Genomic DNA, 13,977 nt, shown 5'->3' on the forward strand with positions numbered 1-13,977 from the left:
GATTTGAGCCCAGTAGCACCTTAGAGACCAACAAGATTTTGGGGGGCGTGAGCTTTCGAGAGTCAACACGCCCTTCATCAGGTATGTCATGAAGGAAGCTTGTGTCTCTTGAAAGCTTTCTTTGACTCCCTGAAAATCTTGTTGGTCTCTGAGGTGCTAAGAGAGCCAGCGAGGTGTAGTGGTTAAGAGCGGTGGTTTGGAGCGACGGACTCTAATCTGGAGAACTGGGTTTGATTCCCCACTCCTCCACATGAGCGGCGGACTCTAATCTGGTGAACTGGGTTGGTGTCCCCACCCCTTCACATGAAGCCTGCTGGGTGACCTTGGGCTAGTCGCTGTTCTCTTAGAGCTCTCTCAGCCCCACCTACCTCATGGGATGTGGGGAGGGGAAGGTGATTGTAAGCCGGTTTGATTCTTCCTTAAGTGGTAGCGAAAGTTAGCATATAAAAACCAACTCTTCTTCTTCTACTGGGCTCAAATCTAGGTGTTCTACTGCAGACCAACATGGTTATCCTCTGAATCTTCCTCAGATATATGGAGGGAAATCAGTTCCATTTTCCTCTCCACATCTGGGGGAGTTAGCTGTGACTCATGAAAGCTCATATTGAAATAAATGTTATTTTTTTAAGGTGCTACTGGACTTTTTGGTTTTATTTTGCTACCCAGTTTGTGTTTAACAAGTGCAATAAAGAGCCTGGGAATTGTTAGCAGCTCTCAGCTTGCCTCTGTTTTATTCTGAGGTCGAGTATAGTTGGGTTTTTCGCTTTGGGTATGCAGAGATGTGCTGGAGTTTTAGAATACAAGCAAGCAAGCCTGTATCTAAGCAAGCCTGTATCTAAGACCTCATGATTTCGGTGAAAAGTTTGGCTCCTGAGTGTGTAAACAAGCCAAGCATTTCTGCTCTCCTGGTCATCTCCGAGGGGTTACTTAACCGCATTTGGGAGTGAAGCCGTCTGCGTGGACGGAGAACATGTGGGGAATCTAACCTACTTAATCAGGTTTACTGGGGCCTTCTGTGCATGATGAAATTCGGAACCGCGTCATGTCTTACAACATTCCTACAACCTGGCATGGCCCTGGAGGAATTAATGAGAAGTCCACATGGTGGTGCCTTGGGCGTAGGATTGTTGTAGCGTGAAGCAGGCCGCAGCTGACAATCCGCAACATGCCTTTTGTTGCCCCAAATCTAGCCAGTCCTGTCTGTTTGTGACTAGTTAATTGGCGACAGATAAAGGGGGCAGATCAAGATGGCCATTGTCAATGTATATTTTCACAACACATCTGCAGTGAAAGCATGTTAAAATTCTTCTTTCTGCTTGGCTGGAGGAGGCAAAGATAACGCGTGTCAAAATGTTAGGCGAGGGGCAAAAGGAGTTGAACCGTGTGCAGTTTCGTCAATCCAAAACCGACACAGTCGACATTGGTTAAAATTCCCCCCACCTCATGACCCCTAAAACAGCTTTTATTAGCATTTAAACAAAACTGGGAGACTCTGACCATGAATTCCCTCGCATCTCACCTGTTTTGACCCGCAGGCTATTCCCAAAAATTTCCCTCCGCGTGAGGTGGCTTGGTTGTCTATGAAGGGATCAGGAAAACGTTGGTCATAGATGTGTGTTGAAATATACAGTAAAAAAATGACTGTCTGGGGTCCACCCGCGGTTGGAACACAAACCATTTCTCTTTATCTTTCTAAATTCCACTTTGTGGGTATGCACAGAAGGCTTCCTGCCCCCTTTCCCCTCCTCTCATTCTTGGGCTGGTTTGTATCGCCGTTTTTGTTTCCCTTCCCCTTCGAAGTCAGCCTGAAAAGTTCTTTTCTCCCCTTTCCCCCCCTCTTTCCTCTCCTCCTCCTCCACCGCCCGAAACCAATTCATTTTTTCCTATAAGCTTCGAGGCGGCGGCAGCAGGGCTCAGATTATACCTCTACTTCCGAGGAGGAGTATGGCTCAAACCACAGCTCCCCTAAACACACACGCTCCCATACTTCAACAGCCACCCAGACGCCCAGGCCGCGAGGCGCCGGGCTGAGCAAACAGAAGCGCAGCAGCAGCCGGGAAACCGAGGACGAAGACTACGACGAGCGCGACCCCTACCACTTCATCACGCAGACGGCGGAGATCGCGGAAATAGCCAGGTGGGTTGGGGTGGGCGGCAGCTTGAGCCGCCGGCCGGGCTTTGGGGTCGTTGGGTGGGGCCTTGTTTGACAAGAGAGAGAGTTGTGCATCGTTCTCCCCTGTTCCGCTCTGGCCTCCCAGCGACAACCTGGTGAGGTGGGTTAGGCTGGGAGAGAATTACTGGCCTGAAATAACCCATTGAGCGTCCATGGCTAGGGTTGCTAGGTCCCTCTTCGCCATTGGCGGGAGGTTTTTGGGGTGGAGCCTGAGGAGGGCGGGGTTTGGGGAGGGGAGGGACTTCAATGCCATAGAGTCCAATTGCCAAAATGGCCATTTTCTCCTGGCGAACTGATCTCTATCAGCTGGAGATCAGTTGTATTAGCAGGAGATCTCCAGCTAGTACCTGGAGGTTGGCAACTCTATCCCTAGGGTTGCCAGGTCCCTCTTCACCACCGGCGGGAGGTTTTGGGGGTGGAGCCTGAGGAGGGCGGGATTTGGGGAGGGGTGGGACTTCAATGCCATAGAGTCCAATGGCCAAAGTGGCCATCTTCTCCAGGTGAACTGATCTCTATTGGCTGGAGATCAGTTGTAATAGCAGGAGATCTCCAGCTAGTATCTGGAGGTTGGGGAGAAAAACGGCACCTCTGTACTCGTACCAAAAGGTTTAGAAAAACAGTACAGGAAACTGTATATACACAAAGTGCAAATATTTATAAGCTACTGAGGTGAAACATAGACCATATACTTGACATATATACAACACAATTATATACAATATGTACAGTTCACACAAAAAATGTAGAGAAATTTCCAAAGGTCTCAACTGAGTACCACAAATATATAGAGGAAGTTCCAAAGGTCTCAACTGAGTACCAAATGAATGCTAATATTGTAATCCTTGTGTAAAGTTCATATAGAGCCACAATCATCGATGGATACGGCCGTTTCAGATCCACAGCAGTGGAAATCTTTCTTCAGTCCTTAATACAAAAGTGCTGTTACATATTCATCATGCCCCCCATAACAAGTGACAAAATAGTCCCCTTTTTGCAGGTGGATAGAGATCCAAATATAGCACTGGCCATGGCCAAATATCTCTCCATCATATTTTCCTCTAAGAAATAACTGCTCATGACCTATGGGTCATAGGAGCAAAGAAGGAAAGGAAAGACTGTTGAGGAAACCTGGCAATCTCTTTATCCTGGTTATCTGGTGTCTGTGTTTGCTTCAGTGTGACACAGCCTAGGGCGTTTAAGGAAGGGCGGCTTTTGAGGAACTGGAGCATTACGCAGAGCTTGGGAGTCTATAAATATGTTCGGCTTAAGCAGCCTGCCATAATCCATCCATAATCCTAGATCCCCCCCCACAACTCTTCGTTTTTGCCAAGCTTCAGGTGGGGAAGCCGTCTTGGTCTACAGTGGAAGAGCAAGATTTGAGTCAAGAAGCACCTTAGAGACCAACAAGATTTCCAGGGTGTAAGCTTTCGAGAGTCAAAGATGCTGTCGGTTCTGACAAAGGGAGCTTTGACTGTCAAAAAAGTTATACCGGAGTACCCAAGGTGACGCCCATGGGCACTATGGCACCCACCAAGAGTTATTAGAAAGTGGGAGGGGCCAGATGGGACTTTTGATCAAACTGTGGAGATCTGATTGACTGCGCAGATTTTTTAAAATGTTTTGGGAACAGCTACCACTGTAACACAAGGCTCTTCACCATGCAACTGAAGGTAAGCTGTGTGTATGGGGGGGGGGGAACATGTAAAAAAGTATGTTCATTTTAAAAGGCGTTCTGTTAAAAGAACTTCTGCCTGACATGTTGAAAATTTGTTATTAGAGTTATGCATAACCTCACTCCCTGACATTTTGTGGTTGGTTCTGCCTCCTGCAGCAGCAGAATCAGAATCAGATAACCTTTATTGGCATAATAAAATTGATGGTCACAAGGTCAGAGATAAACAGATAATAGATATCTAGATTAAAATTGAGTTTGAATCTTAACCTTAACAACTTCTGCCAGAAACTCTGCCACCTTCACCGTAACATCAGTTGTAATGTCGTTCAGCAAGAATTGGCAAGTGGATGTTCTATAAGGGGCCATCCATTTGCTGATTAAGGGTAATATAATTTTTTTACTGGGTTCTTCATGTAAACGACAATCTAAAATAATGTGATGTAGGGTGTCTGGCTGGCCCGTTCCATGCAGCAGCAGTTTTTTCGGCTGCACCCACCACTTTGTGTCAGAATTCCAAAGGTGCTCATGGGTCAAAAAGGTTGGGGGACCCCTGGCTTGTATCCTGGAAATCTTGTTGGTCTTTAAGGTCTTGTTGGTCTTTTAGGGGAGGGGTCGTGGCTCGGTGGTAGAGCATCCGCTTAGCATGCAGAAGGTCCCAGGTTCAATCCCTGGCATCTCCAGTTAAAGCAGTGGTTCCCAACCTTTTTTTGGCCAGGGACCACTAGGACTTTTTTGTTCGGTTCAGGGACCCCAAGGTTCAAAATAAAAATTCAGAGAATTTGAAAATAAACTTTAATCATAACTGTTAGTTAAACATTAAACTTAAAATAATATTTGAATATATATATTTTATAATAGAGAACTTTTAATGGAAAATATTAATTTATTATGGGTTTATAACTTTGTTTCGCGGGCCTTAATTTAGTTCTCGTGGACCCCTGGTTGGGAACCAGTGAGTTAAAGGGACTAGGCAATGTGAAAGACCTCCGCCTGAGACCCTGGAGAGCTGCTGCCGGTCTGAGTAGACAATACTGACTTTGATGGACTAAGGGTCTGATTCAGTAGAAGGCAGCTTCATGTGTTCAAGGTGCTACTGGACTCGAATCTTGCATTTTTGACAAGCGTTTCCATTTATGGAGGTTGCCCGCTTAAAGGTTGAGGACGTTTTGCAGCCTACAGTGATCTCAAAGCTGAACTAGCAGCTCGGCTTCCTAAAAAGAAACCTGCTGTAGCGAGAGTGCTTTGAATCTTGCAGAAGCTAAAGCCAGATGCCTCCCCTTGAATCAGTATGGTGCTCTGCACACAGAGAGGGCTCTATTGAAATTTCCAAGGAGGCCAGCCCATAATTGCAGTCTGTTGGCATTCGCCTCTGTTGGGGCTTCTGAATTAACTGGGAGAGGCTGTGTAGAATAGCAAGTGAGAGTTCAAAGGGAAATTATCCCCGCTTGTTGATGCCGGTCTTAATCGCGTAATTGAGGTATTAGAAGGAACTCCTCCGGCCCCAGACAAGCCTAGCTGCTCAATTAGTCATGCCGTTGTGAAAGTTACCAGTTCTATCGTGTGCGGGTTTTTTTTTGCTTCCAAGGAAACAGCTTAAAAATATTTTGGAAACCTGGTAGTTTTGTGTGAGTAGAAAAAAGAAATAAGAAGGACTGCAAGCAACTCAGTAGCTTAATCAAGTGAAGCATTAATCGATTCATTGGCGGGGCCAGTATTGGTTGGTGAACTTAAATGTTAAAGTGTATTTTCCTAAGAAGGTTTGAGAGATGTGAATAAACCTCCTAAGGAAGTCCCCAAAATTTCAGAAAAGAAATCTTGGATGTTTCATTGAGCATGAAAGCAGCTGCAAAGGAAAAAAATATACTTCATGTCCTTGTTGTAGTATAGGAATCAAATTGTGGCATTAGACTTACAAATGAGGGATCTCCACGTAACAGAGATCAGTTTCCCCAGCGAAAATGGCTGGAGGGTGGGCTCCATTAGACCATACTGAAATCCCTCTCCTCCCCAAATCCCACCCTTCTCAAGCTCCACCCTCAAAACTCCAAGAACTTCCCAACCTAGAGTTGGTAATCCTACCTACAAATGACTTCCATGCGTACTAAATAGTCTCTTCTATGGAGCTGTCCTTCCCTTTCCATTTGCTTAAGGACCCATTGAAAACCACTGATCTTGTACAAACATGAATTTAACAGAAGAGGAAGCACGCTCCATGGCAGAGACTATCTAGCACGCACAGAACTCATTCACAGGATACAAGCCAATGTAATTTGTCCTATTTACCCCATAGGAAAAATGAAATGAACATATAGGATTTTATTTATTATTTTTTATTTACATTATTAACAGTCTACCTTTCTCACTCAGACTCTAACAAAATTTCTTGGCAGGAGCTATCCGAAGAAGGGAGCTGTGGCTCATGAAAGCTCATACCCTGCCAAGACATTTTGTTAATCTTTTAAGGTGCTACTGGACTCTTGCTCTTTTCTAAAGCTGTGGCAGTGTTTTCTGCTTGTTGAGGTCCATTTCATCCCAATGTCTGTCCAGGATAGGCAGAGTGGATGGTGGTGGCGGAAACTGCCATCAAGTTACAGCCAATTTATGGTGACCCAATAGAGTTTGCAATGCAAGAGACGACCAGTGGTGGTTTGCCATTGCCTGCCTGGACGTCCTTGGTGGTCTCCCGTCCAAATACTAGCCAGGGCCAACCCTGCTTAGCTTCCAAAATCTCACGAAATCAGGCTAGCCCAGCCCACCAAGATCAAGGCAAAGATCACACTATGTGGGCAGAAATCCTTGCACTCATAGAAATGCTAATCTGGATCGAAGTCTTGAACGTTCTTGTTTGCCAGGATCAAAAGAGGCATAACCATGGTGAAGTGCTCTACAGTCTCCTTGAAAGTTTTTAAATTTTAGACTGAGCTTGGTTGATATGTGGTCTAATGTTCCTCTTTGAGGGGTTCATAGAAGCATAGAATCACAGAGTTGGAAGGGACCACCAGAGTCATCTTGTCCAACCCCCTGCACAATGCAGGAAATTCACAAGTACCTCCCCCAAACACCCCCAGTGACCCCAACTCCATGCCCAGAAGATGGCCAAGTTGCCCTCCCTCTCATCATTTGCCTAAGGTCATAGAATCAGCATTGCTGACAGATGGCCATCTAGCCTCTTCTTAAAAATCTCCAGGGAAGGAGAGCTCACCCCCTCCCAAGAAAGCCTGTTCCACTGAGGAACCACTCTAACTGTTAGAAAGTTCTTCCTAATGTCTAGACAGAAACTCTTTTGATTTAATTCCAACCCATTGGTTCTGGTCTGACCTAGGTCAACAGAAAACAACTCGGCACCATCCTCTATATGTCAGCCCTTCAAGTACTTGAAGATGGTTATCATATTGCTCCTCTGTCTTCTCCTCTCCAGACTAAACAGTTTTTAAAAACAATTTTCAATCTCTTCTTCCAGATTAAGCCAGACTTTGGTGAAGGATGTCGCGATCCTGGCTCGAGAAATTCATGACGTCGCCGGGGACGGAGATTCCCAGAGCTCCTCGGGACCAAGCACCTCCCTCAGTTCCGTACCGAATACCCCCGCTTCTACCATATCAGCAAGGGAAGAGGTGAGACGGCTGGTTAAGATTTGTCAGTGTGAAGCAAAACTGGAGAGGGTAAAACGAAGGCTCTCACGGTGACCTCCTGAGCTGAGCACCACCTTTCTGAGGACTTAGAAGGATATAGCTCTGCTTCAGATGACGCTTTTGGAGGAGAATCATATAATCATAGAGTTGGATGGGACCTCCAGGGTCAACTAGTCAAACTCCCTGCACAATGCAGGAAATTCACAGCTACTTCCCCCCCATACCTCCAGTGACCCCTACTCCAGGCCCAAAAGTGCAAAAAAACCAAACCCTCCAGGAACTCTGGCCTGGAGGAAAATTACTTCCTGACCCCAAAGTGGCGATCAGCATTTCCCTTAGCATGTAAGAAAGGGCCCCGAGACCTCCAAGGAATACCAGGGTCATGACGTGGAGGCAGGCAACGGCAAACCACCTCCGAACGTCTCTTGCCTTGCAAACCCTATGGGGTCTTCATAAGTCAGCTGTGACTTGACAGCAAAATCTCTCTCTCACACACACACACACAGCCTGCCCTACCTCACCCCAGTCACTGGCTAAGTTTTTCTTAGAAAGCACGACTTCCATATTGGCTCTCCACGTTCATTCATTATGCATGCTCATTTGCGGCCCCCCCCCTTAGAATTTTGCTACTCTTACACCTTCAAGCTTTAGATGGTGGCAGAGGGTAGTTCCTTCCAGTTGGACATCTGTTTTTCTTTGACTCTTGCAACGGCCTTGGCACACTTCTACTCATCATATTGGAATTGTGGATGATACCTCTTGGGTAACCAAGTTCCCTTTAGCTTCGCCCTGCCTTCCTGAAGTTGGAGGTCCTCCACCTTTCCTTGACCTCTGCTGTTCACGAAAAGCAGAACGGTGTTCTGCCAACACAGTGTTAAGAAAGGCAATTGCTCCTTTCTGTGGGACAAGGAGTTCCCAAGATTTATCTAGTGGTACCACAAGGCCAGTGCTTGACTCCAAACTTTCAAGGGCAAGAGAACCATTGTATTGTTGTTGTGATTGGTGTGTCAGATTAAGGCTTGGGAGACCCAGCTTCAACACTCGGCCATGAAGCTTGCTGGGAGGCCCTGGGCCACTCCCACTCTTTCAGCCTAGCCTGCCTCACAAGGTTGTTGTGAGAATAAAACCTGGAAGGGAGAGCAGCAGCTGTAGCTGCACTGAACGCCTTGGAGGAAGGGTGGGATACGAAATGTGCGTGATGGGAACAAGGTTAGCCAACCGATACCATGTTGGCCTTTTACGCACAAACTAGCTGTTTTATCACTGCAATAAGACATCCTGAACTCCAGAAACAAAACTCTCAATTTTTCTGCTGGTTGTATCAAGCTTCTGTAGCTCAGTGCAATTAAGCCAGATTAATGGTTTGCCGGGAGAGCATGGACAATATTAGAGTTTAATCAATCGCCTGCAGATCTTGTTGTTTGGAGCTGCCCGATAACAATTCTCCCTCTTGCCTCGCAGTTTCAGCTGGACTTTTTATTACCTGTAAGTAAAATATTAATGTGCACACACCCCTTTCCCAGAAATAAATTAGTATAGAGATTTAGAGTCTTTGTGTGTGTGTGTGTGTGTGTGTGTGTGTGTGTGTGTGTGTGTATGCTTTGCTTGGTGCTTTGTAAGACCTGCAGCTTCCCCACCCTAAAACTAAAGACCTGGGAGTTGAAATTGAAACCTAAAAGCTACATGTTTAAACACCCATTCTCATCCCTAACTGCTTAATTAGAGACAATCTAATCTGTCTGCTGACTATCTAATATTATTTTGTTCCTACCAGGGGCGATTCCTGTTTTTCTAGAATGGCTAGAGAAAATGAGATTATAAATACACGTATGAGAGAACACATCTCAGTATGATAGGTTACAATTAAATCGCAAAAAGTAGCTAAAATATATTAAACGCCCCATCAGTCTGTCATCAGCAGGTGTAGCTCGTGCGGTGATTTGTTGGGAGGATTCCATTTACCACCATGGGTTGCAGTGCCGCGCCTGTCAACTGGTGGGAGCTTGGAGAGTGGGGTCGTGACGTTGTGTGTGCCATGACGTCACTTCCAGGGAAAACTAGAAGTGACGTGATGTCGCTCTAGGAATCACTGGAAACTCTATGGTAAAGTTTCTGGTGCTTCCTAGAGTTATGCGGTGTCACTTTCAGGTTTTCCCTGGAAGTGACATCACGCTATGTGAAATACTAGCTTAAAAAACAACAACAACTCTTCTCCAGCTGCTCAGAGCGACCGGGGCAACACAGGGTGCTGGTGGGAGGCCTGCTACGGTGGGAGGTCTGGCAACCCTGGCTACTGCGTACCTCTGAAGGGGATTTACGCTTTCACCAGAGGGCATCAGGAGATGGCAACAATTCTGGGGCTGCTGCTGCAGCATTGTGTAGGGAAAGTTACTGAGCAGGTGCCAGAACCCAGTGTGGACAAAATGGCGTTGTCCTTTGCATCCATGGTGGGTGCTACTAATCCACTTAGGGGCAGCATTGGTGTCTCCGTTGCCCCTTCCTGGTAGCCTTTGGTGTGTGTGTTAAGTGCCGTCGAGTCGATTCCGACTCATGGCGACCCTATGAATCAATGTCCTCCAAAACGTCCTATCTTTAACATCCTTGCTCAGGTCAGGCTGAGGGCCGTGGCTTCCTTTATAGAGTCCGTCCATCTCTTTTCCTGCTGCCTTTGATTTTTCTTAGCATTATTGTATTTTCCAGTGACTCTTGTCTTCTCATAATGTGACCAAAATAGCCTCAGTTTAGTCATTTTAGCATCTAGGGTCAGTTCAGGCTTGATTTGATCTATAACCCACTGATTTGGTTTTTTGGCAGTCCACGGTATCTGTAACACTCTCCTCTAACACCGCATTTCAAAGGAATCTACTTTCTTCCTATCAGCTTTCTTCATTGTCCATTGCCTTCAGTAAAGATGCCAAATTCCTTTCCTCAAATTCTGTTCCCCCTTCACTGGCACTCTGCGGTCGTAGCTGAAGTCTTCTCAATGAACCACCGCACTAGCCATGACTGGGCACAGGGATCAGCAACTGGAGCACCCCCCCCACACTCAAATGACCTCTAAAGACTATCGGCTTTCCCTTCCCCATTGTTAGCTGGATAGCAGGATAGATATGTGAAGGTCATAGCGACTCTGGCAATGGGATTTCCCAGCAGGTGGCTTCAGGGGCTGGGGAACTCCCCCCCCCACTCCATTCTTGTACTCAGGGTGGACCTCCTATCTACCAGGCTATTAACCTGTGATCTACAGGCTTAACCACCGCAAGGGAGATGCTCGGGGCTTTTTGCACGTGTGAAGCACCCTTTTCCCAAGAATGCATCTTTGCGCACCCTTCGTTGTCCAGCTGTGGTGCACATCCAAGGCCTATGCATGCTACTTATTAAATTAAAAAGGCAGTGTTCTCCACCAATTGGATGCATATTGTATTCTCTACCAGGAAGAGCCAAAGCACAATTCCATTTGTCTTTACCGTAATCAGGGTTTAGAAGAATATCTTGATTCTAAGATTATGGTATCCATACATAAAAATGAAGAAGAGGAGGAGGAGGAGTTGGCTTTTATATGCCAACTTTCTCTATCTTTTAAGGAGAATCAAACTGGCTTACAATCTCCTTCCCTTTCTCTCCCCACAACAGCCACCTTGTGAGGCAGGTGAGGCTGAAAGCTGTAAGAGAGCTGTGACTTACCCAAGGTCACCCAGCTGGCTTTATGTGTAGGAGTTCAAAAACCAACCCGATTCACCAGTCCGCTGCTTATGCGGAAGAGTTCAAAATACTTGGCTGACAATTACTGATCATGGTGTGGAGGAGTGGTTAAGGGCAGTTCTCCAGATTAGAGTCCGCTGCTCTTAACCACTACACCACACCATGATCCATGATTGTTGGCCAAGCATTTTGCATGTTGGTAAGCGAGGGGATGTAGCTCGCTCACACGGCCCATTGTTTACATGCAGAAGATGACCATTTCTCTCCCCGATATCTCTGGATTAAAAAGATCTCAGATAGCGGCACTGGGAGAGACCTCTCTTTGAGTATATTCAGGACGACCGAAGGTAATGCTTCCTTACACAACAAGTGATTAAAATGCGGAATTTAGTGGATTTAGTGGTGACCGCAGGTGTAGACGGCTTTAGAAGGGGATTGGATGGATTCATGGAGGGCAGGTGGCTGCTTGCCCTGGCGACTAAAGGGAAACTCCATGTTCAGAGGAAATAAGGCTCTGAGTACCAGCTCCAGTAGTCAACACCAGGGGAAGGCCTGGGCCTCCGTGCCCTGTGATTGGCCCCTGTGGAGACAGGATGCTGGGCTAGGGGGACCATTGGTCTGATCCAGCAGGGCTCTTCTTATGTTCTTATGAGCCTCTGGAGAGCCACTGACAGGGTAGAAGATATCAGGGTAAGTGGACAGAAGGTTTGTCTTGCTGTAAAGCCATTTTATGGCTACTGGTAAAAATGGATACTAGTCATGATGCATACCTGTTCTCTCCAGGATCAGAGGAGCATGCCTATTAGGTGCTTTAGAACACAGGCAGGACAATGCTGCCGCAGTCGTCTTGCTTGTGGGCTTCCTAGAGGCACCTGGTTGGCCACTGTGTGAACAGACTGCTGAACTTGATGGACCTTGGTCTGATCCAGCATGGCTTTTCTTATGTTCTTATGAGGTGTTGGGATTTTGCGCAGTTGTGTTTTTTGGCATCTTTAGTTGGACTTTGGCCCTCTGTAATGTGCTGCCCTGTACTTTTGCCTCTCGGTATGTCTATGGTCTGTGTGACTGCGTGTGTGGATTCTGTTAATCTTGTGGCCTGCACTGATCTCTATCTTCTTTTTCTTCCTATTTTTTTTTAATACAGATTTCTCATACGTCTTTACGGGCAGCAATTCCATCTCAGGTGCATTTTCCATTCCATTACCCTTCCCAGCACGGCAGTGTTCTTTTAAAGTTAATTTTTGCTTCATTATGTGGATCAGTTTCAAGCTAACAATATAGTTTACTTTCTATTTTTAAGTCTTGCTGGCTTCTATAATATATCTAATATAACAATCAATACATCTATTTTATTATATATTGTGCACAATTGTATTTAACACAGGACCTAAAATACAGGCCTATATTTTAGGCCCTGTGTTTTTAAATGCAATTGTGCACAATATTTAATAAAAATAGATTTATTGATTACTATATTAGATAGTATTTAGCTCAACCCCTTTGGTTTCCCCTGACTTTTAGGTTGAGTTTCTTTGTTCCCCTTTTTCTTCAGTTGGTTTCTATAATCATCATCGTCAGCTCCAGAAGATTAACAAATGGTTAAAATAAAATAAAAATAAATGCGTATAATACGGCAAATATAAGACAGTAAACATAAACTGAAAGGGAAACAGAAGAATAAAGCCCTCTCCCATCAACCAGGCAAAGTTGCTAAGTCTTAGTCAACCGCTTTCATTTCGTGCATGCCCACAGGCAAAATTTAGCTACTTTATAAGTTATCTCCTGGGGCTGATTTTAATAATATTTTCTGCTTTGTCGCCTTTTCTTTTCCTTCGCTCATTTCTTCTTTTTTTTGTGCTAAATTTTAGAATCAGATGCATACATTTTTTCTGACCTCACTGTGTTGTATATAAGACTGAGTAAAAAATAAATAAATAGAGGTGTAGGGTGAATCTGGAGATTGAAAAATGTCTTCCTGCAATTGGCTTCATCCTGGACCTCCATTTATTTGACACAACGTCATGCACGACTTGTAGGCATATAGACCCTCATGTTTCCATGTTAAATATGTGCAGCCTCTGATTGTGAAGGGCAAAAATGTACATGATCAGGCTTTTGCGCACAGAAACTTAACTATTCATGGAGGCTGTAGAGGGGGGGAGATGCGACCCTGAAAGCTCACCATGTTGGCTTTACCCAGTTTGCAGCATGTATGCGTAGGATGTATGTAGGAGCCCCGTGGCGCAGAGTGGTAAGCTGCAGTACTGCAGTCAAAAGCTCTGCTTGTGACCTGAGTTAGATCCCGACAGAAGTCGGTTTCAGGTAGCTGGCTCGAGGTTGACTCAGCCTCCCATCCTTCCGAGGTCAGTAAAATGAGTACCCAGCTTGCTGGGGGTAAAGTGTAGATGACTGAGGAAGGCAATGGCTAACCACCCCGTAAACATAATCTGCCTAGTAAACGTTGGGATGAGACATCACCCCACGGGTCAGGAATGGGTCAGTAACCTTTACCTTTTTTTAATGCATAGGACTAATGAAAACAAAAGAAAGGGCAGTACCGGAAAGTATCAGTTAATTGAGTGGTGGTGGGAAGTACCATCAAGTTGGACCCAATTTATGGCAACCCTGTAGGCTTTTCAAGGCAAGAGACACACAGAGGTGGTTTGCCATTGCGTGCTTCTTTGTAACAACCCTGGTCTTCCTTGGTGGTCTCTCATCCTAGTACTAACCAGGACCTACCCTGTTCAAGTTCTGAGATCTGATGAGATTGGACCATCCAGGTCCGGGCACAGTTA

The 13,977-nt window shown here is 45.7% G+C and overlaps 1 protein-coding gene across 1 annotated transcript in view; it reads left to right on the forward strand.

The window, feature by feature from the left end:
• The window catches only part of CEP170B (centrosomal protein 170B), an 88,197-nt gene that overhangs the window by 68,170 nt on the left and 6,050 nt on the right, over positions 1 to 13,977 (forward strand). Inside the window, exons 12-15 of the mRNA XM_056850862.1 lie at positions 1,891 to 2,137; positions 7,309 to 7,462; positions 8,942 to 8,965; positions 12,327 to 12,365. Of these exons, the coding sequence (XP_056706840.1) occupies positions 1,891 to 2,137; positions 7,309 to 7,462; positions 8,942 to 8,965; positions 12,327 to 12,365 (464 nt within the window). The remainder of the gene's footprint in view (positions 1 to 1,890; positions 2,138 to 7,308; positions 7,463 to 8,941; positions 8,966 to 12,326; positions 12,366 to 13,977) is intronic.

Source organism: Euleptes europaea, chromosome 6 (genome assembly GCF_029931775.1).
Source record: "Euleptes europaea isolate rEulEur1 chromosome 6, rEulEur1.hap1, whole genome shotgun sequence".
NCBI lineage: Eukaryota > Metazoa > Chordata > Lepidosauria > Squamata > Sphaerodactylidae > Euleptes > Euleptes europaea.